This window comes from Ambystoma mexicanum, chromosome 5q (genome assembly GCF_040938575.1).
Source record: "Ambystoma mexicanum isolate Mex_15411 chromosome 5q, UKY_AmexF1_1, whole genome shotgun sequence".
Classification (NCBI taxonomy): domain Eukaryota; kingdom Metazoa; phylum Chordata; class Amphibia; order Caudata; family Ambystomatidae; genus Ambystoma; species Ambystoma mexicanum.
In genome coordinates this window covers 1,137,152,360-1,137,176,267 of record NC_090933.1, presented here as the reverse complement: position 1 = coordinate 1,137,176,267, position 23,908 = coordinate 1,137,152,360, and the positions used below count along the sequence as shown (strand labels likewise).

Sequence of the window (23,908 nt, the reverse complement as noted above, 5' to 3'; positions counted from 1 at the left end):
ATGTGGATTAATCTTGGTTAGTACTTCCAAAATCAGGAACCTGATTTGTGCCAAACCATGTCGCTTATCACTCCAATGTCTGGCCACTGCAGAATTAGGATTTGAATTCCGGATGCACGAGCGGTGCTCATTCCATCGTATTTTAGCAGCTCTCGTCGATTGGCCGACATAATATTTACCACATGGGCACTTGATACCATATATTATGTTCACACTGTCACAAGTGCCAAAAGACTTCAGAGGAATCTTGTTGCCTGTGCGGGGATGGTTCACAACATTTCCTTTGATCACCATGTTGCAGTTAGCACAGTGTAGGCAGGGATATGTGCCCGTCCGTTGAGTGCTAGGTTCTTTTAAAGGAGGTCTAGTATGAACAAGTTCATCACGGAGATTCCTGCTTCTTTGATAGGCAAATACTGGTGTTTGATCAAATAGTTTCTGAACTCTCACATCATCCTTAAAAATACTCCAGTGTTTTTTAATGGAATTCTTGATTTTATTGCTTTGAATCGAATATTTTGAAACATAGACCGGAGATTTAAGTTCTCTTTTGGATTTAGTGATATTGGTCAATAAGGTCTCACGACTGAGGGCATTCACTTTCTCAGATGCTAAAAGTACCTCTGCCTGCTTATAACCACGTGCCAGGAATTTATCCTTCATTTCGATTTGTTGGGCTAGGCATTCTTCAGGGTCACTCACAATCTTTTTAACTCTCAAAAGTTGACTGTATGGAAGATTTCTCAAGAGACTGGGCTGGTGAAAACTGAGACGGTGTAGCAAATTGTTACGATCAGTGGTTTTGCGGAACAGAGTTGTGCTGTAACTGCTGTTTCCCTTCTTTATTAAGACATCAAGGAATGTGATCCTGTCTTTAGATATCTCACTCGTAAACTGGATACGCGGATCAATGCTATTGAGGTATTCAAAGAAATCGGTAAATGTGGATTCGGTTCCTGTCCAGATTCCAAAAATGTCATCGATGTACCGTGACCATAAGTGAATATTGCTGTTCCATTCTTGATTCTTCAAAATGTGTTCTGTTTCAAATTTATACATGAAACAATTTGCATATGATGGTGCCATGGTGGCGCCCATCGATGTACCCGATGTTTGAAGAAAAAACTTATTCTGATATTGAAAATATGAATTTTCTGCAATGAATTGAAGAAGAACGATGATGAATTCTTTCTGAGCCCGGACCTCGGGTGTTTCCAGTAAAAGCCATTCAACAGATTCAATGCCTAGATCATGCGGTATAGATGTATATAGGCTCTTAACATCAATGGTAAACATCAAATGATCACAATGGAAAATCGAGCTATTAAGTTTTTGCAAGAAGTGTGTTGTATCTCTGATGTAAGTAGAAGTATTTTGTATGAGTGGCTGAAGAAAAAAGTCAATATATATACCCAATGGCTGATTGATGCTGTCCATGCCTGCAACAATTGGTCTCCCTGGTGGTTTGGCCTGGTCCTTATGAATCTTAGGTAAAGTGTAAAAGTTGGGTATCCTGGGATGCTTGTTGTTCAAAAATTTGCGAGTGTGTTCATTAATCCAATCCAGTTCCATTGCCCTGTCGAGTATGGTTTCCAAGTTCTGTTTGATTGAGGCTGTGGGATCATGGTCAAGGGGTGCATAAACAGTTGAATCTTGTAATTGCCGGTTGCATTCTGCATCATAGTCAGAGGTATTCATGATCACCAGGGCTCCCCCTTTGTCTGCTGGACGGATGGTTATATTTTTATCACAGTAGAGGTTTCTGATAGTTTGCATCTCGTGGGGTTTCATATTCTTATAGGGTGGAGTTTTATAGCTAATGCGTTCCAGATCTCTGGTGACCATTTTCTGGAAAATATCGATGGATGGTACCGATATAGGTGGTATGAAGCCACTCTTTGCCCTGAACTCCTGGAAATCAGGGGCGTCAGAAATGCTTTCGTGGGGTTCAAGTTCTTCAAAGAATACCTTAAGTTTCAATTTCCTCACGAATTTATAGAGCTCAATTTTGGTGTCAAACAGAGTCGTGCTGTATGTGGGCACAAAGCTAAGTCCCTTTTGTAGCGTGTTTACTTCTGTTTTGTTTAATGCCTTTTCAGATATGTTAATAACTAGGTTTTCTTCAGCTGAAGTCTCGTTTGAGGCTTGGTTCTGGGGTTTCCTCCTCCCCCTGCGGGTTCTTTTGGTCGCGCTCCTAAAAAAAGCGGGGTCATTGATGTTTGGGTTAAAGGGTCAGTTGTACGATTGGAACCACTAGATGTCTCGTCTATTGGTGCGTCAGAATCTCTTTGTGCATCTGAATCAGAACTGGATGTATGGTCTGGTGGGTATCGGTGAAGTTTCTTAGGAGCTATTGGTCCGTATTTGTCCATCCATGTATATACCTCTTCATTAATGTAATCATAAGTGTCGCGTTTGAATTTCTTGACTTTTTTTTGTTCTAACTCTGTCTTGTATGTCTCGAGCTTCGAGTTAATATCAGTTAGAATTATATCATACTCCTCCTTTCCCAATGAATCAACAAGTTCTTTCTCAATTTCTTGGATTTCTGTGTTGAGAGAAATAAGATTTTTCGACAACTCTTGAATAGTTAGTAGAATGAGATCTAAAGAGCATTTGTTCAAGATAGCTTCCCATCTACGTACAAATTCTTTGCTTTCTTTGCAGAGGGTCGGACGAAGTTGGATGCGCAAGCCTCTTGGGATGCGTTGATTTTTAAAGTAACGACCAAGGGTGATGGCATGAAGCTTGCGGTTAATTTCTTTACGTATCAAGTATTCAAGCTGTTTGATCCGTTTACCCGGGTCTTTGGTTCCAGTGGCATGTGGGCCAATGGTCGTTTCGCTAATCAGTTCGAGAATGGCAGCCGCCTCCTCAGTAGAAAACCCTAAGGTTTCTGCACATTTAGAAGAGAGTCCTTCTATGTCTTCAAAGGACATGTTTGTGATAATCAAATGTGGATAGGTAGTTTTAGACAATGTGTGCCTCCACTTTCGTGTGACTCAAAACAGGAGGAACAAGAAAAAAGAGAGAAATAAGTGGGCACCACCAGGTAAATGTTATTATTGTTTGTCGTCTTCAGTTCGTATTTGTATTTCAAATTATAGCAATTAAACACTTGCGGGAGCAGGCTGAGATGGGTCTGGAGTCACCCTGACCCAAGAAAATAAGTGAGGCAATAGACTAGATGAGAAACCTAGTCACACAACCGCTCTCCGTTTGTACCCAAACTGGGTAATTATATTAGAACAAACAGTTCCAAAAAACATTAGTTTGATTCTTCTTAATTTCAAAATTGGTCATAGAAAAAATAATAAGTTCCAAGTCTTTGTTAATGTAATGTATATTCTTTTATCAAAAAAATGATCACTAATCAAATCTTAGTGAGGGCGCAGCTGACATGTTGCTTTATACTAGTAGACTTCAAGTGCCAATGCATTTCGGAGTATCAAGCTCCTTCATCAGGGCAAGTCTATACTTATAGGAAACAATAACATCATCGAAAAATGCATACAATATACATAAAGCAAGAAATACATGATGGTATGTAATGGTAGCATAATGATAATAAAGCGCATAGAAGAATAATGGTTACATACCCAAATGGAAGAATTCGAGTCAAGGTGTGATATGTAAAAACAGAGAAAAATGAAGTAAATAGAAATCAGTGTGGATTAGCGTTTAAAGTCATACAATTAATGTCATGGGCTCATAGGTAGAAGAAAATTACCTCGCTTAAAGAGTGGAGTCAGGCGCGTTAAAACTGGAAAGAAACAGTATCGAACGTATGTTCTCACAAAGAACACGATCGGATGCTGGAGGGAATCCAGTGTGCGATCTGTAAAAGCAAAATATGCTTCAGTGGGTGCGGTTGTAAAAGTGTAGGTGCACGGAGTGTGAGAAGCCACAACCGAAGCGGTTACCTGAGTTCAAAGAATAGTGTCAGCGGTGGACGCAGCGAGCCGTGGTGCATCGCTGATTGAAAGCGTTGCTAGGGAAACGGTAAGTGAAATAAGCACGTGACCGCAACCCGCTGGGCGAACCCGCGCGGTGCGTAATGTGATTCAAATGGCAGCAACAAAGGTGCAAGAAAAAAACATTACGGGGGCAGCAAGGGCTGAGGCATGAATATTAAAACGAAAAAATAAAAATAAAAATAAAATGTGCATAACATAGACATAGAAAAAATGCTCATCAGGTGTAAACATCTTCATTAGGAGTCAGACATAACTAATATAAAGCAAGTGTTGAGCTCAAAATTGAGCTCTATAAATTCGTGAGGAAATTGAAACTTAAGGTATTCTTTGAAGAACTTGAACCCCACGAAAGCATTTCTGACGCCCCTGATTTCCAGGAGTTCAGGGCAAAGAGTGGCTTCATACCACCTATATCGGTACCATCCATCGATATTTTCCAGAAAATGGTCACCAGAGATCTGGAACGCATTAGCTATAAAACTCCACCCTATAAGAATATGAAACCCCACGAGATGCAAACTATCAGAAACCTCTACTGTGATAAAAATATAACCATCCGTCCAGCAGACAAAGGGGGAGCCCTGGTGATCATGAATACCTCTGACTATGATGCAGAATGCAACCGGCAATTACAAGATTCAACTGTTTATGCACCCCTTGACCATGATCCCACAGCCTCAATCAAACAGAACTTGGAAACCATACTCGACAGGGCAATGGAACTGGATTGGATTAATGAACACACTCGCAAATTTTTGAACAACAAGCATCCCAGGATACCCAACTTTTACACTTTACCTAAGATTCATAAGGACCAGGCCAAACCACCAGGGAGACCAATTGTTGCAGGCATGGACAGCATCAATCAGCCATTGGGTATATATATTGACTTTTTTCTTCAGCCACTCATACAAAATACTTCTACTTACATCAGAGATACAACACACTTCTTGCAAAAACTTAATAGCTCGATTTTCCATTGTGATCATTTGATGTTTACCATTGATGTTAAGAGCCTATATACATCTATACCGCATGATCTAGGCATTGAATCTGTTGAATGGCTTTTACTGGAAACACCCGAGGTCCGGGCTCAGAAAGAATTCATCATCGTTCTTCTTCAATTCATTGCAGAAAATTCATATTTTCAATATCAGAATAAGTTTTTTCTTCAAACATCGGGTACATCGATGGGCGCCACCATGGCACCATCATATGCAAATTGTTTCATGTATAAATTTGAAACAGAACACATTTTGAAGAATCAAGAATGGAACAGCAATATTCACTTATGGTCACGGTACATCGATGACATTTTTGGAATCTGGACAGGAACCGAATCCACATTTACCGATTTCTTTGAATACCTCAATAGCATTGATCCGCGTATCCAGTTTACGAGTGAGATATCTAAAGACAGGATCACATTCCTTGATGTCTTAATAAAGAAGGGAAACAGCAGTTACAGCACAACTCTGTTCCGCAAAACCACTGATCGTAACAATTTGCTACACCGTCTCAGTTTTCACCAGCCCAGTCTCTTGAGAAATCTTCCATACAGTCAACTTTTGAGAGTTAAAAAGATTGTGAGTGACCCTGAAGAATGCCTAGCCCAACAAATCGAAATGAAGGATAAATTCCTGGCACGTGGTTATAAGCAGGCAGAGGTACTTTTAGCATCTGAGAAAGTGAATGCCCTCAGTCGTGAGACCTTATTGACCAATATCACTAAATCCAAAAGAGAACTTAAATCTCCGGTCTATGTTTCAAAATATTCGATTCAAAGCAATAAAATCAAGAATTCCATTAAAAAACACTGGAGTATTTTTAAGGATGATGTGAGAGTTCAGAAACTATTTGATCAAACACCAGTATTTGCCTATCAAAGAAGCAGGAATCTCCGTGATGAACTTGTTCATACTAGACCTCCTTTAAAAGAACCTAGCACTCAACGGACGGGCACATATCCCTGCCTACACTGTGCTAACTGCAACATGGTGATCAAAGGAAATGTTGTGAACCATCCCCGCACAGGCAACAAGATTCCTCTGAAGTCTTTTGGCACTTGTGACAGTGTGAACATAATATATGGTATCAAGTGCCCATGTGGTAAATATTATGTCGGCCAATCGACGAGAGCTGCTAAAATACGATGGAATGAGCACCGCTCGTGCATCCGGAATTCAAATCCTAATTCGGCAGTGGCCAGACATTGGAGTGATAAGCGACATGGTTTGGCACAAATCAGGTTCCTGATTTTGGAAGTACTAACCAAGATTAATCCACATGAAGATATGAGTCTTCGCCTCAACCAGAGAGAAACTTTTTGGATTGATAAACTTGGGAGTTTGCAACCCAATGGTCTTAATGATGAGATTAACTATCATTGCTATCTTTAATGCTTCAACTTTCAGTCAATTTGTTACCATTGAAATGTATTTGTTTTGATGTGTCTCTTCTTTCTTAAACATGACATAGGTTCTAATACAACTAGCCAATAGGCATAGATACACATGGTAATTATTTTTGTTTTATTTGCTTGTTTCATTTTACAAATATTATGATTCCCCCCGAGCGGTCTGCTTCTCCCGGTCATTTGACTGGGACCCAAGGTGGTACCATCTGGCACCACCGCCCGCGGATCGATCGAATACATTGTTTATTTGTCTGAATGTACATTATTTTATATATCTATTAGTCTTTATACATTGCGTTTTTTCAGTTCTATATAACAATTTTGAATATGATGGAATTTAATTACACTTGCTTTATATTAGTTATGTCTGACTCCTAATGAAGATGTTTACACCTGATGAGCATTTTTTCTATGTCTATGTTATGCACATTTTATTTTTATTTTTATTTTTTCGTTTTAATATTCATGCCTCAGCCCTTGCTGCCCCCGTAATGTTTTTTTCTTGCACCTTTGTTGCTGCCATTTGAATCACATTACGCACCGCGCGGGTTCGCCCAGCGGGTTGCGGTCACGTGCTTATTTCACTTACCGTTTCCCTAGCAACGCTTTCAATCAGCGATGCACCACGGCTCGCTGCGTCCACCGCTGACACTATTCTTTGAACTCAGGTAACCGCTTCGGTTGTGGCTTCTCACACTCCGTGCACCTACACTTTTACAACCGCACCCACTGAAGCATATTTTGCTTTTACAGATCGCACACTGGATTCCCTCCAGCATCCGATCGTGTTCTTTGTGAGAACATACGTTCGATACTGTTTCTTTCCAGTTTTAACGCGCCTGACTCCACTCTTTAAGCGAGGTAATTTTCTTCTACCTATGAGCCCATGACATTAATTGTATGACTTTAAACGCTAATCCACACTGATTTCTATTTACTTCATTTTTCTCTGTTTTTACATATCACACCTTGACTCGAATTCTTCCATTTGGGTATGTAACCATTATTCTTCTATGCGCTTTATTATCATTATGCTACCATTACATACCATCATGTATTTCTTGCTTTATGTATATTGTATGCATTTTTCGATGATGTTATTGTTTCCTATAAGTATAGACTTGCCCTGATGAAGGAGCTTGATACTCCGAAATGCATTGGCACTTGAAGTCTACTAGTATAAAGCAACATGTCAGCTGCGCCCTCACTAAGATTTGATTAGTGATCATTTTTTTGATAAAAGAATATACATTACATTAACAAAGACTTGGAACTTATTATTTTTTCTATGACCAATTTTGAAATTAAGAAGAATCAAACTAATGTTTTTTGGAACTGTTTGTTCTAATATAATTACCCAGTTTGGGTACAAACGGAGAGCGGTTGTGTGACTAGGTTTCTCATCTAGTCTATTGCCTCACTTATTTTCTTGGGTCAGGGTGACTCCAGACCCATCTCAGCCTGCTCCCGCAAGTGTTTAATTGCTATAATTTGAAATACAAATACGAACTGAAGACGACAAACAATAATAACATTTACCTGGTGGTGCCCACTTATTTCTCTCTTTTTTCTTGTTCCTCCTGTTTTGAGTCACACGAAAGTGGAGGCACACATTGTCTAAAACTACCTATCCACATTTGATTATCACAAACATGTCCTTTGAAGACATAGAAGGACTCTCTTCTAAATGTGCAGAAACCTTAGGGTTTTCTACTGAGGAGGCGGCTGCCATTCTCGAACTGATTAGCGAAACGACCATTGGCCCACATGCCACTGGAACCAAAGACCCGGGTAAACGGATCAAACAGCTTGAATACTTGATACGTAAAGAAATTAACCGCAAGCTTCATGCCATCACCCTTGGTCGTTACTTTAAAAATCAACGCATCCCAAGAGGCTTGCGCATCCAACTTCGTCCGACCCTCTGCAAAGAAAGCAAAGAATTTGTACGTAGATGGGAAGCTATCTTGAACAAATGCTCTTTAGATCTCATTCTACTAACTATTCAAGAGTTGTCGAAAAATCTTATTTCTCTCAACACAGAAATCCAAGAAATTGAGAAAGAACTTGTTGATTCATTGGGAAAGGAGGAGTATGATATAATTCTAACTGATATTAACTCGAAGCTCGAGACATACAAGACAGAGTTAGAACAAAAAAAGTCAAGAAATTCAAACGCGACACTTATGATTACATTAATGAAGAGGTATATACATGGATGGACAAATACGGACCAATAGCTCCTAAGAAACTTCACCGATACCCACCAGACCATACATCCAGTTCTGATTCAGATGCACAAAGAGATTCTGACGCACCAATAGACGAGACATCTAGTGGTTCCAATCGTACAACTGACCCTTTAACCCAAACATCAATGACCCCGCTTTTTTTAGGAGCGCAACCAAAAGAACCCGCAGGGGGAGGAGGAAACCCCAGAACCAAGCCTCAAACGAGACTTCAGCTGAAGAAAACCTAGTTATTAACATATCTGAAAAGGCATTAAACAAAACAGAAGTAAACACGCTACAAAAGGGACTTAGCTTTGTGCCCACATACAGCACGACTCTGTTTGACACCAAAATTGAGCTCTATAAATTCGTGAGGAAATTGAAACTTAAGGTATTCTTTGAAGAACTTGAACCCCACGAAAGCATTTCTGACGCCCCTGATTTCCAGGAGTTCAGGGCAAAGAGTGGCTTCATACCACCTATATCGGTACCATCCATCGATATTTTCCAGAAAATGGTCACCAGAGATCTGGAACGCATTAGCTATAAAACTCCACCCTATAAGAATATGAAACCCCACGAGATGCAAACTATCAGAAACCTCTACTGTGATAAAAATATAACCATCCGTCCAGCAGACAAAGGGGGAGCCCTGGTGATCATGAATACCTCTGACTATGATGCAGAATGCAACCGGCAATTACAAGATTCAACTGTTTATGCACCCCTTGACCATGATCCCACAGCCTCAATCAAACAGAACTTGGAAACCATACTCGACAGGGCAATGGAACTGGATTGGATTAATGAACACACTCGCAAATTTTTGAACAACAAGCATCCCAGGATACCCAACTTTTACACTTTACCTAAGATTCATAAGGACCAGGCCAAACCACCAGGGAGACCAATTGTTGCAGGCATGGACAGCATCAATCAGCCATTGGGTATATATATTGACTTTTTTCTTCAGCCACTCATACAAAATACTTCTACTTACATCAGAGATACAACACACTTCTTGCAAAAACTTAATAGCTCGATTTTCCATTGTGATCATTTGATGTTTACCATTGATGTTAAGAGCCTATATACATCTATACCGCATGATCTAGGCATTGAATCTGTTGAATGGCTTTTACTGGAAACACCCGAGGTCCGGGCTCAGAAAGAATTCATCATCGTTCTTCTTCAATTCATTGCAGAAAATTCATATTTTCAATATCAGAATAAGTTTTTTCTTCAAACATCGGGTACATCGATGGGCGCCACCATGGCACCATCATATGCAAATTGTTTCATGTATAAATTTGAAACAGAACACATTTTGAAGAATCAAGAATGGAACAGCAATATTCACTTATGGTCACGGTACATCGATGACATTTTTGGAATCTGGACAGGAACCGAATCCACATTTACCGATTTCTTTGAATACCTCAATAGCATTGATCCGCGTATCCAGTTTACGAGTGAGATATCTAAAGACAGGATCACATTCCTTGATGTCTTAATAAAGAAGGGAAACAGCAGTTACAGCACAACTCTGTTCCGCAAAACCACTGATCGTAACAATTTGCTACACCGTCTCAGTTTTCACCAGCCCAGTCTCTTGAGAAATCTTCCATACAGTCAACTTTTGAGAGTTAAAAAGATTGTGAGTGACCCTGAAGAATGCCTAGCCCAACAAATCGAAATGAAGGATAAATTCCTGGCACGTGGTTATAAGCAGGCAGAGGTACTTTTAGCATCTGAGAAAGTGAATGCCCTCAGTCGTGAGACCTTATTGACCAATATCACTAAATCCAAAAGAGAACTTAAATCTCCGGTCTATGTTTCAAAATATTCGATTCAAAGCAATAAAATCAAGAATTCCATTAAAAAACACTGGAGTATTTTTAAGGATGATGTGAGAGTTCAGAAACTATTTGATCAAACACCAGTATTTGCCTATCAAAGAAGCAGGAATCTCCGTGATGAACTTGTTCATACTAGACCTCCTTTAAAAGAACCTAGCACTCAACGGACGGGCACATATCCCTGCCTACACTGTGCTAACTGCAACATGGTGATCAAAGGAAATGTTGTGAACCATCCCCGCACAGGCAACAAGATTCCTCTGAAGTCTTTTGGCACTTGTGACAGTGTGAACATAATATATGGTATCAAGTGCCCATGTGGTAAATATTATGTCGGCCAATCGACGAGAGCTGCTAAAATACGATGGAATGAGCACCGCTCGTGCATCCGGAATTCAAATCCTAATTCTGCAGTGGCCAGACATTGGAGTGATAAGCGACATGGTTTGGCACAAATCAGGTTCCTGATTTTGGAAGTACTAACCAAGATTAATCCACATGAAGATATGAGTCTTCGCCTCAACCAGAGAGAAACTTTTTGGATTGATAAACTTGGGAGTTTGCAACCCAATGGTCTTAATGATGAGATTAACTATCATTGCTATCTTTAATGCTTCAACTTTCAGTCAATTTGTTACCATTGAAATGTATTTGTTTTGATGTGTCTCTTCTTTCTTAAACATGACATAGGTTCTAATACAACTAGCCAATAGGCATAGATACACATGGTAATTATTTTTGTTTTATTTGCTTGTTTCATTTTACAAATATTATGATTCCCCCCGAGCGGTCTGCTTCTCCCGGTCATTTGACTGGGACCCAAGGTGGTACCATCTGGCACCACCGCCCGCGGATCGATCGAATACATTGTTTATTTGTCTGAATGTACATTATTTTATATATCTATTAGTCTTTATACATTGCGTTTTTTCAGTTCTATATAACAATTTTGAATATGATGGAATTTAATTACACTTGCTTTATATTAGTTATGTCTGACTCCTAATGAAGATGTTTACACCTGATGAGCATTTTTTCTATGTCTATGTTATGCACATTTTATTTTTATTTTTATTTTTTCGTTTTAATATTCATGCCTCAGCCCTTGCTGCCCCCGTAATGTTTTTTTCTTGCACCTTTGTTGCTGCCATTTGAATCACATTACGCACCGCGCGGGTTCGCCCAGCGGGTTGCGGTCACGTGCTTATTTCACTTACCGTTTCCCTAGCAACGCTTTCAATCAGCGATGCACCACGGCTCGCTGCGTCCACCGCTGACACTATTCTTTGAACTCAGGTAACCGCTTCGGTTGTGGCTTCTCACACTCCGTGCACCTACACTTTTACAACCGCACCCACTGAAGCATATTTTGCTTTTACAGATCGCACACTGGATTCCCTCCAGCATCCGATCGTGTTCTTTGTGAGAACATACGTTCGATACTGTTTCTTTCCAGTTTTAACGCGCCTGACTCCACTCTTTAAGCGAGGTAATTTTCTTCTACCTATGAGCCCATGACATTAATTGTATGACTTTAAACGCTAATCCACACTGATTTCTATTTACTTCATTTTTCTCTGTTTTTACATATCACACCTTGACTCGAATTCTTCCATTTGGGTATGTAACCATTATTCTTCTATGCGCTTTATTATCATTATGCTACCATTACATACCATCATGTATTTCTTGCTTTATGTATATTGTATGCATTTTTCGATGATGTTATTGTTTCCTATAAGTATAGACTTGCCCTGATGAAGGAGCTTGATACTCCGAAATGCATTGGCACTTGAAGTCTACTAGTATAAAGCAACATGTCAGCTGCGCCCTCACTAAGATTTGATTAGTGATCATTTTTTTGATAAAAGAATATACATTACATTAACAAAGACTTGGAACTTATTATTTTTTCTATGACCAATTTTGAAATTAAGAAGAATCAAACTAATGTTTTTTGGAACTGTTTGTTCTAATATAATTACCCAGTTTGGGTACAAACGGAGAGCGGTTGTGTGACTAGGTTTCTCATCTAGTCTATTGCCTCACTTATCTCTCTGCACTTAACCCATGTTCTGAAGGCACTGGACGCAATTGGTCCCTATTGCTCCCCCCCCACGCACTTCCTGTTTGGTTCATCAGCATGATATGAATGTACCATGCCTAGTAAGATCATTTGTCTTGTCTTCCATATGTCTTCCCCTCCCATGCATGGTTGCACTTTGAAACACTTGCGTATAAGCGCATAATAAACAATCAATCAATAGAGCAAACCTTTGCCCTCCTGAAGTCCTGTTTCAGCTGCCCGGACCATACAGGAGGAGCTCTGGTGTACACACCAGAAAAAAGTGGGTAAAATAGTGCTTGTGTGCAATGCCGCGCAATATCTGCGTCCTGCGTAATGCCCCTCTACCCCCTGATGCAGACATACCACCCCAAAAGGATGAAGATGCAGTGCCTGTGGCAGAGGCGTCTGGATGCATTGCCAGAGATGACGTCAGGGTTGCTCAGATAGCTGGTATTTATATTTATTTTATTTATTTATAGAGCGCACCAGGCCCGAGGGCATCCAGGCGCGTATTTTAGTTACAACATGATAAGTCATACAGATCAATGAAATTACAGATAAATTACAATAAAATTACAGTTACAGTTATAGACATATATACATGATGCAGTTACGCGGAGAGTAGGAGGTCATAGCCTATGTACATGAAGTGAAGGGGGTGGCTAGCGCATGGGGGGTGGTTGGTAAGTAGGTGATGGGTCTTGGGCGGTTAACCAGGCTTTGGCCATATTTTTGAATCTGTGGAAAGAAGGTTCAGATCTTAGCAGGTTGGGAAGTGAGTCCCAGAGTTTCGCCCCCACTACTGGGAAGCTGGCTCTGCCAGATCTTTGAAGGTTGAAGCGTGGTATAGAGAGGCAGTTAGTCTGGGCAGTTCTGCGCGGTCTGTTAGTGTCGTGGAGGGCGAATCTGTTGGCAAGGTAGGAGGGTGCTTGGTTAGAAAGGCATTTGTGGGTGAGAGCAAGTGCTTTCAGAGTAAGACGTTGAGGGACGGAGAGCCAGCGTAGATGCTGTCTGGTGTCTGAAATATATTGGTTCCTAGGGATGTTGAGAGCTGCTCTAATAGCTTTGCTTTGGATAATTTGTAACTTCTTTAAGTTACATCTGTTGGTGCCCAGGTAGAGGGCATTAACCCATGTTCTGAAGGCAATGGGTGCACTTGGTCCCTATTGCCCTCCCCCCCCACACACTTCCTGTTCCGTTCATCAGCATGATATGAATGTATCATACCTAGTAAGATCATTTGTCTTGTCTTCCATATGTCTTCCCCTCCCATGCATGGTTGCGCTTTGAAACACTTGCGTATAAGCGCATAATAAACAATCAATCAATAGAGCAAACCTTTGCCCTCCTGAAGGCCCGTTTCAGCTGCCTGGACCATACAGGAGGAGCCCTGGTGTACACACCAGAAAAAAGTGGGTAAAATAGTGCTTGTGTGCGATGGTCAGATAGCACAGTGAGCTAAGCTGTGTGCAGCCTGCTCTGGCAGGTTCGAATCCTGGGAGGGTCAACTCAGCCTTTCAACCTTCCGAGGTCGATAAATTGAGTACCACTCTGTGGGATAATAATGTCTTCTGTTATTTGAGCACTCCGAGACCGACGGGTGTGTAGCACTATATAAGAAATACATTATTATTATTATGGCCGACAGGCTCGCTAGGGACTGATAGACCATTTCTTCTGAGACATTCACATGGCACATGCCATGCACCACTGTTTGACACTCATGACAATCAATTAACACAGCCATGTCACAATGAACAATGTCCTTGAATTGTTGAATTTCAACTATTTTAATGTGATTAAGTGTACTAACTAACTTCCCTCCCCCCACGAACCCCACACACTATGCCCCCTCCCACCACCAACACCACCACACACTACCCCCTCCTCCTGCCACCACGAACACCCCAGCACTCCCACTTTGGGCAAAAGGTATGTCATTGTCACTTCCGCAGCCTCTTCCCCCTCAGGGCTGCCCCTAATCAATTTCGGCCCCAAATGGTGCTCAGACCGGCACATGGGTGTGCTGGGCTTTGACCCCTCAGTGGGTGTGGCCAAACTCAAGGATATTGACCCTGGCCCCCGGATGTGCTGCAGAGTGAGTGCTATGCTTTTTTGCATCGACTCTGCAAAGGCCGAGATCCCTTCCGTGAGCTCCCTCACTCACTGCCCATACACAGTCAGGTTGACAGTACTGGCAGCTGCCTGTGCCCTGTTCCTCTCCATTGTCCTCATGATCCCGCAGGTGGCCCCTTGCATGCAATCGCATATGGCATGGAGGTGCAGTAAATCTGTGTGGCCAATGGCCTCCATCTCCCATTGGCACCTCTCCATTTCGTCCAGCATCTGTAGGATGGATTGGCTTGCTCGTGTGTGGTGAATGGGAAGGGGGCTCTGCAGAGTCTTGGGGCTGAAGGCCGGTGAGCCATATGATGGTGTGTCCATGTCTGGCTCGGGTGTCTGGGAACGCAGGTGGCGGGGAAGGCTTTATGGGATGTGTGGCCCTTCATCACCCTGTGGCACTAGGCTTGTATCCCCCTGGGTCTTAACGGAGTCCCTACCAGCAGGTGTGGCCTCAGTATCTTCCAATGCAGGAGCGGGTTCAGTGGGCGTGCAGGTGGTCCTGGTGGCATGTGCTGTTGGCACAAGGGCCTGTGCTGCCACCTGCAGTCTTGGCCTTGCTGGGGCCAGGTGTGACATGCCAGTCCTGGTGCCCTTGAGGGGTGGTGGTGGCAGACGTTGAGGGCCTGGAGCACCACTTTCTGGTGGGCTTGTCGCCTCATCCTCTTCAGATGCTTCTGGAGATGCCTGTAGGGCACATATGAAATGTTTTCAGGTATGGTTCTTTCACGTTTGTTTGCATGCAAGACACATATGCGATGGTACAGAGAGGCACCTTAACCATTTGGGCAGATGGGCATGGTTGTTCAGGGAACATTGCATGTCGGCACAACATTGTGGCAAAGGTTGCAGCCATGTGTGTGTGACACATGGCCAGGTGGTCTCCGGCCTGTGTGTGGGGAAGGCATGATATCCATGCAGGGGCAGCTGATGTATTACATGCATGCTTGTCATCCTTCATTCCCCATCCCTTCCCTGGGTGATGAACGCTTTGTGGGAGTGGGTGTGGTGGCTTCCTCTATGGCACTGCCATGGCTCTATGGGGCACTGCTGTGTTGCGCTGTGGTGTTTTGTATATGGCTTGCTGCACCCATGTTGATGTAGGGGGACATTTACTCCGATGGGGCTCGTTCGCCATGCCAACATAGGGCAGGCCAACTGGGCCTGCAACATGTTGGTGTGACTGCTGGTCGGTGTTGTGCTTACTCACGCACTACAATCCTTCCGGCACAGTGTGCACCAAGCTTCTTTCTCTGTAATTTGTTGTGATCCAGAATCGCGGCGTGATAACCTGCGGTCTGGCGTTAACATCAATGGAAGTTTGAAGTAAGCGCGCTCGCGATCACATGTACTACGTTGTCACGTGACCGTGAGTCTGCCATTTTGGATCGGGAACCTTTCGAGATTATGATTTCCCGATTCGAGAATATGGATTTCGATCGTGTCAAATTAGTAGATTGACCTTATTGCGTTGGTGATATAAGCTATACGCTGGTGTGTGGTCTATTTTTAAGTTATTTCAATTTGGAAATTACAATCACCTTATCTTTTTTAATCTTATAAGTCCTGTTCAAGATGGCATGTCCTCTGTTAACCATCCTTCTTCCTTTCCAGGGTGTGGTGGGCTCCTTTACTTCATGCACCTTGGCGGCTCCTTGCATGAAGCATGCAAACACTCTCCTTTCTGTGTTTGCTGGCAGGAAGTGAGGAGTAGGCTGTATGCCCCCAACCCCATAATCCTTTGTTGTTGCTGGGCAGATCCACTATTGGACGTCCACTTCCATGTTTAAGCACAGTGTCCTTATTAGGGGGCTGGGGTCAACCCCCAGCCCATTTTCTGGATATATGGAGATGAGCGAGACCAAGTAACCAAGTCACCACTAGAGTTGAAAAGATCTGAATAAGAAGACAACAGAGGGGGTCAGAGGACTACTGCAGAAATGCGTATTGGCTGAACCAATACCACGGAACCATGAACCTCAAACTTTACATCGACAGGGAAGACCTCTGAAGGTACCTTCATTCCTAGGACCAACCAGTTACCTGTCCTACTCGAGGTACATCAGCAGTTTTCGTTCACAAGAGAATGCACTATTGCATTTGCTCTGCAAGGCCTGGGACCAGCTGTTCGCCATTGTAAGGACTTCCGGGTACAACCACAGAGTTGCCAAGTGCCTCCTGACCCTGTCCGGTGTCAATGCAAGAAATACATTCCATAAAATTCTCTGTGGTCCCTTCTTCCTTATGGAACTGAATCTTGGTGTTCCCCCTATAGTCTGAGGTCTCCAGAGGACCTTAAAGTGGACTGGCTGTGAATGCACTTGAACCCGAGACCTGATGACCCTGCACGGCGAATACAGCAGTGACCTTTGCTTTCCCCAGTGGTTTACTGTTGGCTGGTGTAAGGGAGGCATGGTAACACAAGTATGACACTGACACAAGAGTTACAAGTTTCGAAACCTTTACTAAATTCTTGGGGTTTGGAAAAACTCCCACTTTGCCCCATAACTATAATGGGAGTAGTCTCCACCATCAAATAATATAGAAAACACAGTCCTAGTCAGTCTTTGTCAAATAGAAATTGCCTATACTAACAAAACCTAATTCCTGCCCTATCTCTTATTCAAAAAGGGTGTAAAGGGGAATATGTATGCAAAGGAAAATCAGTGTTGTAACATAAAGGATCAAGATGGCTGAGTCAACTCTCCTCCCCACGTTGGACAGCAAGGAATAAGGCAGCCATGTATAGAGGATGACACAGTCTGGCTCAGGTTATTAAAAAAAGAAAAGCAGTTCAAAATGTGGCTCAAGGCCCACTTGGCCTTCCACGTTAAAGTCAGTTCTTCCAGCTTTTCACAAGTTTTTCACAGTTCAACAAAAATTCAGGTAGGTCTCCCTCTGTCAGGCTCTGACCTCTCAAGGCATCAATAGTTCACGTAGGTCTACCTCAGTCAGACTCGAACCTTTCAACCAAAAAGTACCTGATTCAACGTAGATCTCCCACAGCCGGGCTTAGACCTCGAATTCACAGCACTTGCATGGGTTCTCTTCCCCAATCTTTATTCACATTCGTTAAGGGTTCCCTTCCTCTGATTTATGTCATATTCCAGGCCCTCCTCAGTCGGGCTCAGACCTTTCGCTGACGTCGAAGACTTTCGAATGTCCGAGGCTTTTACTATAGACCTCCACAGGACTACTTCGACTTTCAATTCCGAGTGAGCTACTTCCTTTCGCCAGATGACTCTGTTACTCTGTATCACTGGCTTCACAGTTATCAGCAACTTAAAAGTTCATCACTGGCTTGCCTTCTTTCTCATCTCCTCAGCATGTGCGCATACTTCAATTGTGAGAACACTGTTGTGGCTTCAATCTTTCCTTGACACAAACTGCCCTTTCATTTTCTTTCACTAACTCACCGGTTGTGCACGTTCCTTTCTTGTCACTGCCGCTTTGATTCACCAGTCAAGGTTAATACCACAGGCTTGACCTCACCTCCCCAACTCTATCGTTCACCCAGGGGGGTCGCTATCGTCCTTGAAACACAATGCAGGCTTCTTCTTGTTTGCGATTTGGGTTTCTCCGTGTCTCCTTAACGGCTTCCTGGAGGCAACAACCTCCTGCAGGGAACGTCAGGATTCCTCTACCCTTTGCTCTAGTCCCTCGATCGGTCGTCCTGCTCCAGTGGGTTCGCCTTCGCCCAGGAAGATCTGCTACTTCTCGTGTTCCACCTTGCTCAGAGTATGTCTCTATGTTCCGCCGTTTAGGGAGAGATAATCAGTATCAGATTTAGGTGATTAAAGTCAAGTGCCAGACTTTGCCTGGCCTGATTAGTGGGACATGTCCAATGAGATATGCAAGTGTTAGCCTTTTTACCCTCAGTCACCCTCTTCCTCAGCCCAGTTTTTGTGTAGAAAGGGAACGAGGGGAGTTGGGACATTGGAGAATCCTATAAAATAGGATGGGTATGGGTACGGTAAAGGATGAATAATGCATCTCACCATCGGTTGCCTCACCCCCACTCTCCGAAGACCCCCTACCCAGGTGATCCTCCCGCACTGGTCCACCTTCAGGGTCTGGATCCAAAGTCGATGGCTGTGTCCTGGCCACCTGAGAGAGAGATCCCCAGGGACTAGTAAGTGAGACACCCTTGGTTTCTCAAACTGGGACCATTCTCCACTGGGTTTGCATTTGCTGTAAATTGCTGCTTACCTTAGTACTATCGAGGGCTGTCCCAGGGCGGCAGTCTCTGGGTCAGTGCTTCTTTGCATTGATGCATTTGCCCTGAACTAACTGAACTTCAGTACTTAGCCTGCACTAGGGCTCTCCTGGCTACTCACCTTGTCCCTCAAGATCCTTTTTGTGCAGGCTAGGGATAGACCTTTGAAGTTGTATTATATTGTGTTGTATGCCTTATAGTCTAATATATGCTATACATCTGTTCTCCCTACTTTAATGAATGCATTTATTGTGTGAATAACTGCTTAGGATTTTGAAGTAATGTGTATCCCATATGTGGATCCCATAGTGAGTTGTATATGTACCAAAGCATCTTTACTTACCTAACAATTTATCGCAGGACTACACCAGTAATAAACGATTGTTATTTATACAACATACCTGTGTGTGTCTCAGTGTGAACAGTACTACACAACAGTAACCCCCTTCTTCCTTAGTTCAGCCATGCTGCTTGGTCAGATGGGGTTGTGAACACACTTTGTAACTCTAGGTTGGCTTTTCCAAGTCCTACTCAAGGTAGTGACTTTGGAAAATCCCTCCCAACAGTAACTAAAAGATTATTTAACTCTTTTGTAAGAATTTTCCAATAGATGCCTATAGTTTGTAATCTAAAATTTGATATCTATTCAGGTAGTTCCCAGACACGTATTTCTTATCTTGATTGCATACTGTATTAACAAGGCAAACCGTAGACTAATTTATTACATGTGTTATTATGAACATCTTGCAGATCAAAGAACCCCATTTCAAGGAGACCAAAGAAGCGTTCAAAGAACAGGTGTTCCAAGCAAACATGTTTCTGGTGAAGAGTGCCCAGTTATAAATGGATGTAAGAGTGCTAATACCTTTTTCTGGACTGCAGTGTTCTTGTATTTCACTGTGATCTTAGTTCAAGTTTAACTATTGCTCACTTGAAAACTTGTATTAGTTTATAAAAACTTTGTTACAAATATACAATGCACATAAGAATTCAGTAAAAGGAAAAGTTACAAATTCTTTTTTTTAATTTTTTTTAATTGTACAACAATTTTTACAAAAAGAAAGTATCGAAAAGCGACGTATGTCGCTTCCGATCATTCCTTGCGCTGATCTAAGTCAATGTGTTTAAGGCAAGAGGCTACTCCAATCACCCAACATGTTTGTGCCGCTGGTCAGAGTGTTCCACCAAGTCTCCTCGTCAAAAGTTTCATGACTTGCTAGTATTTTGTCAAGGTATCTTGATCTAGCCAATTGTGTTCCAGTGCAAGTTAATAGGAGGTGGCGCCTTGTTTCTATTGTGTCCTTTTCCTCACAATATCAACATTTGTTAGAAGTGGTTTCATTCCTTGTAGCCCTTATTTTGTTCGTCTTTAGCTGGTTCAACCTGAATCTTAAAAATAATCTGCCCAATGTTTTATCCGGGAATTTCTCTAAGTAACTTCAAACTTTGTGTACTTTCATTGGTGTTGCAGGGATACATTTAGTCAATTTGTATTCGTTGGCATTTCAAGGGTTTTGATCCAATCCCTTTCTATCAGCTGCTTTACAACTTTCGTTGGATTTGTTCGAAGATCTTCCTTAGTAGTATCTAGATCAGCCAACAGTTTGCTATTGGTCGAGGCCCAGCTTGTCAGTGTGTGGTTCTTACCACTTTCTATTTCAGTTTTAACAATATTCAGTATTGTGGCTCTGGGTTCAGAGATGACTTTTCTGTAAAGCATCAGCGTATTTCTGGCAGCTATTGCGGTCAACGGTGACAGGCATATTTCACGTCTGATGAGGGTCATTGGCGTAGTTTGTGACAATCCTAGCACTCTTATCCAGAAGTAGCCCTCGAGTTTTGACCAGAGTGTTGCTGGAACTAAGGGCATGGTGTCAGTGCCATATGTTAGACATTTTGATTCTTAAAAACACAACCAGTGATACAATCCACACATTATCAAAAGAATGAAACAACTAAGCAGAGGAGAGCTTTGCTCGCAGCCTTAAACCAAGTGCTGGGAAACTTCCAACGGAGCTTAACTAGTTCTTTATCAAATGTATCACTGTACGTAAATGCAGGAAATGGGATCACTTGTCTTCAGAGACTATTTCAATGTCCTCTTTCTTTGCAGCCAAGCCCTATGCAGAAATTGCACTGTTGCAAAGATAGCACAGGATGACACTGGTTGTCTGAGAAACCGCACCATTACCGCTATGGAACGAAGTCCCATGGCCCTCAGAATTGGTCTCAGATACAATTTTCTCAAGGCTATAGTACTGGGACAGATCAATAAAAAATGTGTCAGGGTTTCATAGGCTGCCCCACTCATGGGACACATTCCCCCCTCTGTGGTTTTCCATGATTTGGTGAAGGAGGCTACCGGAAATATTCCCAGCCTCATCCGTAAATTCAGTGATCTTTCATATGCTGGGTTAATGAGATCCACCAAAATGCCTGTTCGAAACCCAATTCCGTGTATTCTCTACTGGTCTTAAGGGACTGGGCTTTCATTACCAGTTGGGCCGATGAGCTGTCTTTGGCATATTGTCCATGTTGGTACTCCATGAAGTGTGAAACGAGTGGGGCTGAATGGACTTTACATCTGATCCTGGATTTGTGTTCACCAATTCTTTTATGCACAGGTCTTGAGGTTTGTCCCACGTATCTTAGTTTACATGTGCATTCAATTAAGTAGATTACATTCAGTGTTTTGCAATTTGTGAATTGGCGCAGTTCCCATTCTTTACCATTTATGGGGAATGATTTCATTTTCTGAGTTTGATTGCAGGCTGTGCAGCTCCCACATGGGTGGTGACCATGAATCTCACACATATTCCATAAGGTAGACCTGGCAGCTTTACGTCTAGATCTAGCATGGGTAAGAAGATCTTTGAGATTTTTGTTTCTTCTCAGGGCCATCCTTGGTAGTATTTCTTCTGGTAGATTGAGTTGTACTATGGGGCAGAATTTTTTGATCATGTTCTTGAATTGAAAGGTATTGGCACTTAAGGTGGAGATACAGGTCATTGTATTGTCTGTGGCAGGATCCCATTGTTTGGGAGTGAGAAGTGTTTCTCTGGGTGTATAGAGAGCCCTCTTCCTGGTGTTTTTTAATAGTTTTTTTTGGGTAGCCCCTACTTTACAATTTCTGTTGTAGATTGCTGGCTTGGTTCTTGAATTCACTTATTTCTGTGCAGTTTCTGCGGATCCTGAGGAATTGCCCATAGGGAAGGTTATTACATAGATTCTTGGGGTGGTGGCTATTGTAATGCAGGAATGTGTTTCTATCTGTTTCCTTTCTGAAGATGGAACATTTGAGCTGGTTGTTGGAGATACTGATATTAAGATCCAAAAAGTTGATGTTTGTATTGATAATGATGATAATGATGTGTTATTTTTATATGTTACGCTCACCTGGCTCCCACAGGGGCGTCGGTCGGACCCGGACGGCTGCGGTATCCACCGTGATGAGTAGTGCAGAGATGACTGACTGGACTGGCCCTCATAATCTTGTCTGCTTGACCCGTAGAAGTATTCTCCTGCAAGTGGAGAGATGGATTTAGCCACCCGTCGATTCAAGTAATGGCACCCCACACAGTCCTCCCCACTAATCACCTCCGAAGTGCCCTCTCAGCAATCTCACCTTATACTCTTGAAAGATGAGCTCTCCATCCTGCATGGATTGCAGAGGCGCGTTGATGCCAGTTACTTCACTGGTTTGAAGGCGTGGGAGAGTTCCGGAGAGTATTGACTCTGAGGTTCCTGGCGAGGATCAGTATGTATCAAGTTCATAGAGTTCAATATGTCCGATGTTCACTCTTGGTCCCCCCTTCCTTCCTTGTCTTGCAGCTGAGTTTGTGAGAAGATGCTCTCGTGGTAGCTGGTGGCGCTCAGGTAAGAGTCTGTATTACCCTACGCTGTCCGGTAAATGTTGCACGTGTTTAACGTGTTGTTTTCTCTCTCTTGCAGGTGCGGCACATGAAGATGTGGAGATTTATAGAATAATGCCTCCGGTGGTAAATCAGGTAAGTCTATGGTGATAAGAGTTATATTTGTTGGTTCTCTCGGCTCACCTTGTTCTTTTGTTTTGTTCCCCAGGTGCCGGAGTTCGGCGAAGAAATGATGGAGACAGCGCCGAATCGAAAGATGCTGTGAGGACTGGAGAGTATGGCGCGGCGCTGCAGCTGGAAATGCGATGCGTACTGAAATGATGTTCTTTCCAGGTCCGGAGGCGAGATGGATCCGGAATCAGGTGAGGAATTTGAAAATAGTTAGTTTTCTAATCTTGACCTTTTCTTTCCTCTTTGTTTTAGGAGCTCCAGATTCAGTGGGCGTGGCAGAAGACTGGATGCTGACTGCAGGCATGGTGAGCGTTATGCTGCTGGATGCAGAATAATGCAAAGCGTGTGCTGCTGTTCAGGTGTGGTTTAAATAGCCTCCAAAGTAGTTCCAGGTAAGAAGTTCCTCAGAACCACGCCGAGTAAAAAATAGTCCCTGTAATAAAATAGTCCCATCCAGGCCTCACGTTGGCTTGGACTCACTAGCAGCATGGTCTGCATCAGGTAAGTAAAGTCTATGAGCCTGGCGCCTATGGCGCCAGGACTGATTTCTATGATGAGCCTGGCGCCTAAGGCGCCACGACTGAACCCAAACAGCCTCCAGCTGGGGCTGTTGGGGTTTTAATAAGAATCTGGATGCCTGCTCCCAGAGCTGATGGGCTTGGTCCTGATGCCCGGGTGTAGGCATCATGACAATATAGCGCCTTAATCCAAAGCGTTTTACAGAGCACATATTTACATACAATATCACCCAACCAAAATTGGTACTCATTTATCGACCTTGGAAGGATGAAAAGCTGAGTTGGCCTTGCCGGGATTCAAACCTGCGACCTGCAGATCACGCTCAGAACGCAGCAGCGAGCGCTCAACCCGCTGAGCTATCTTACCAGCGCTGTCCATGGTGAATTGGATGTCCATGGTGAATTGGATGCCCTCAGATTGGTCATTGATCCAAAGAAAGAAATTCTGTAGTTCTTATC

At 42.8% G+C, this 23,908-nt stretch overlaps 1 protein-coding gene across 2 annotated transcripts in view; it reads left to right on the top strand.

Annotated features, from left to right (window-relative positions):
* Window positions 1-23,908, top strand: part of TMEM71 (transmembrane protein 71) — a 637,748-nt gene that overhangs the window by 483,020 nt on the left and 130,820 nt on the right. For both annotated transcript variants that reach the window (XM_069621648.1, XM_069621649.1), the window contains one exon: window positions 19,639-19,737. In XM_069621648.1, the coding sequence (XP_069477749.1) occupies window positions 19,639-19,737 (99 nt within the window). The remainder of the gene's footprint in view (window positions 1-19,638; window positions 19,738-23,908) is intronic.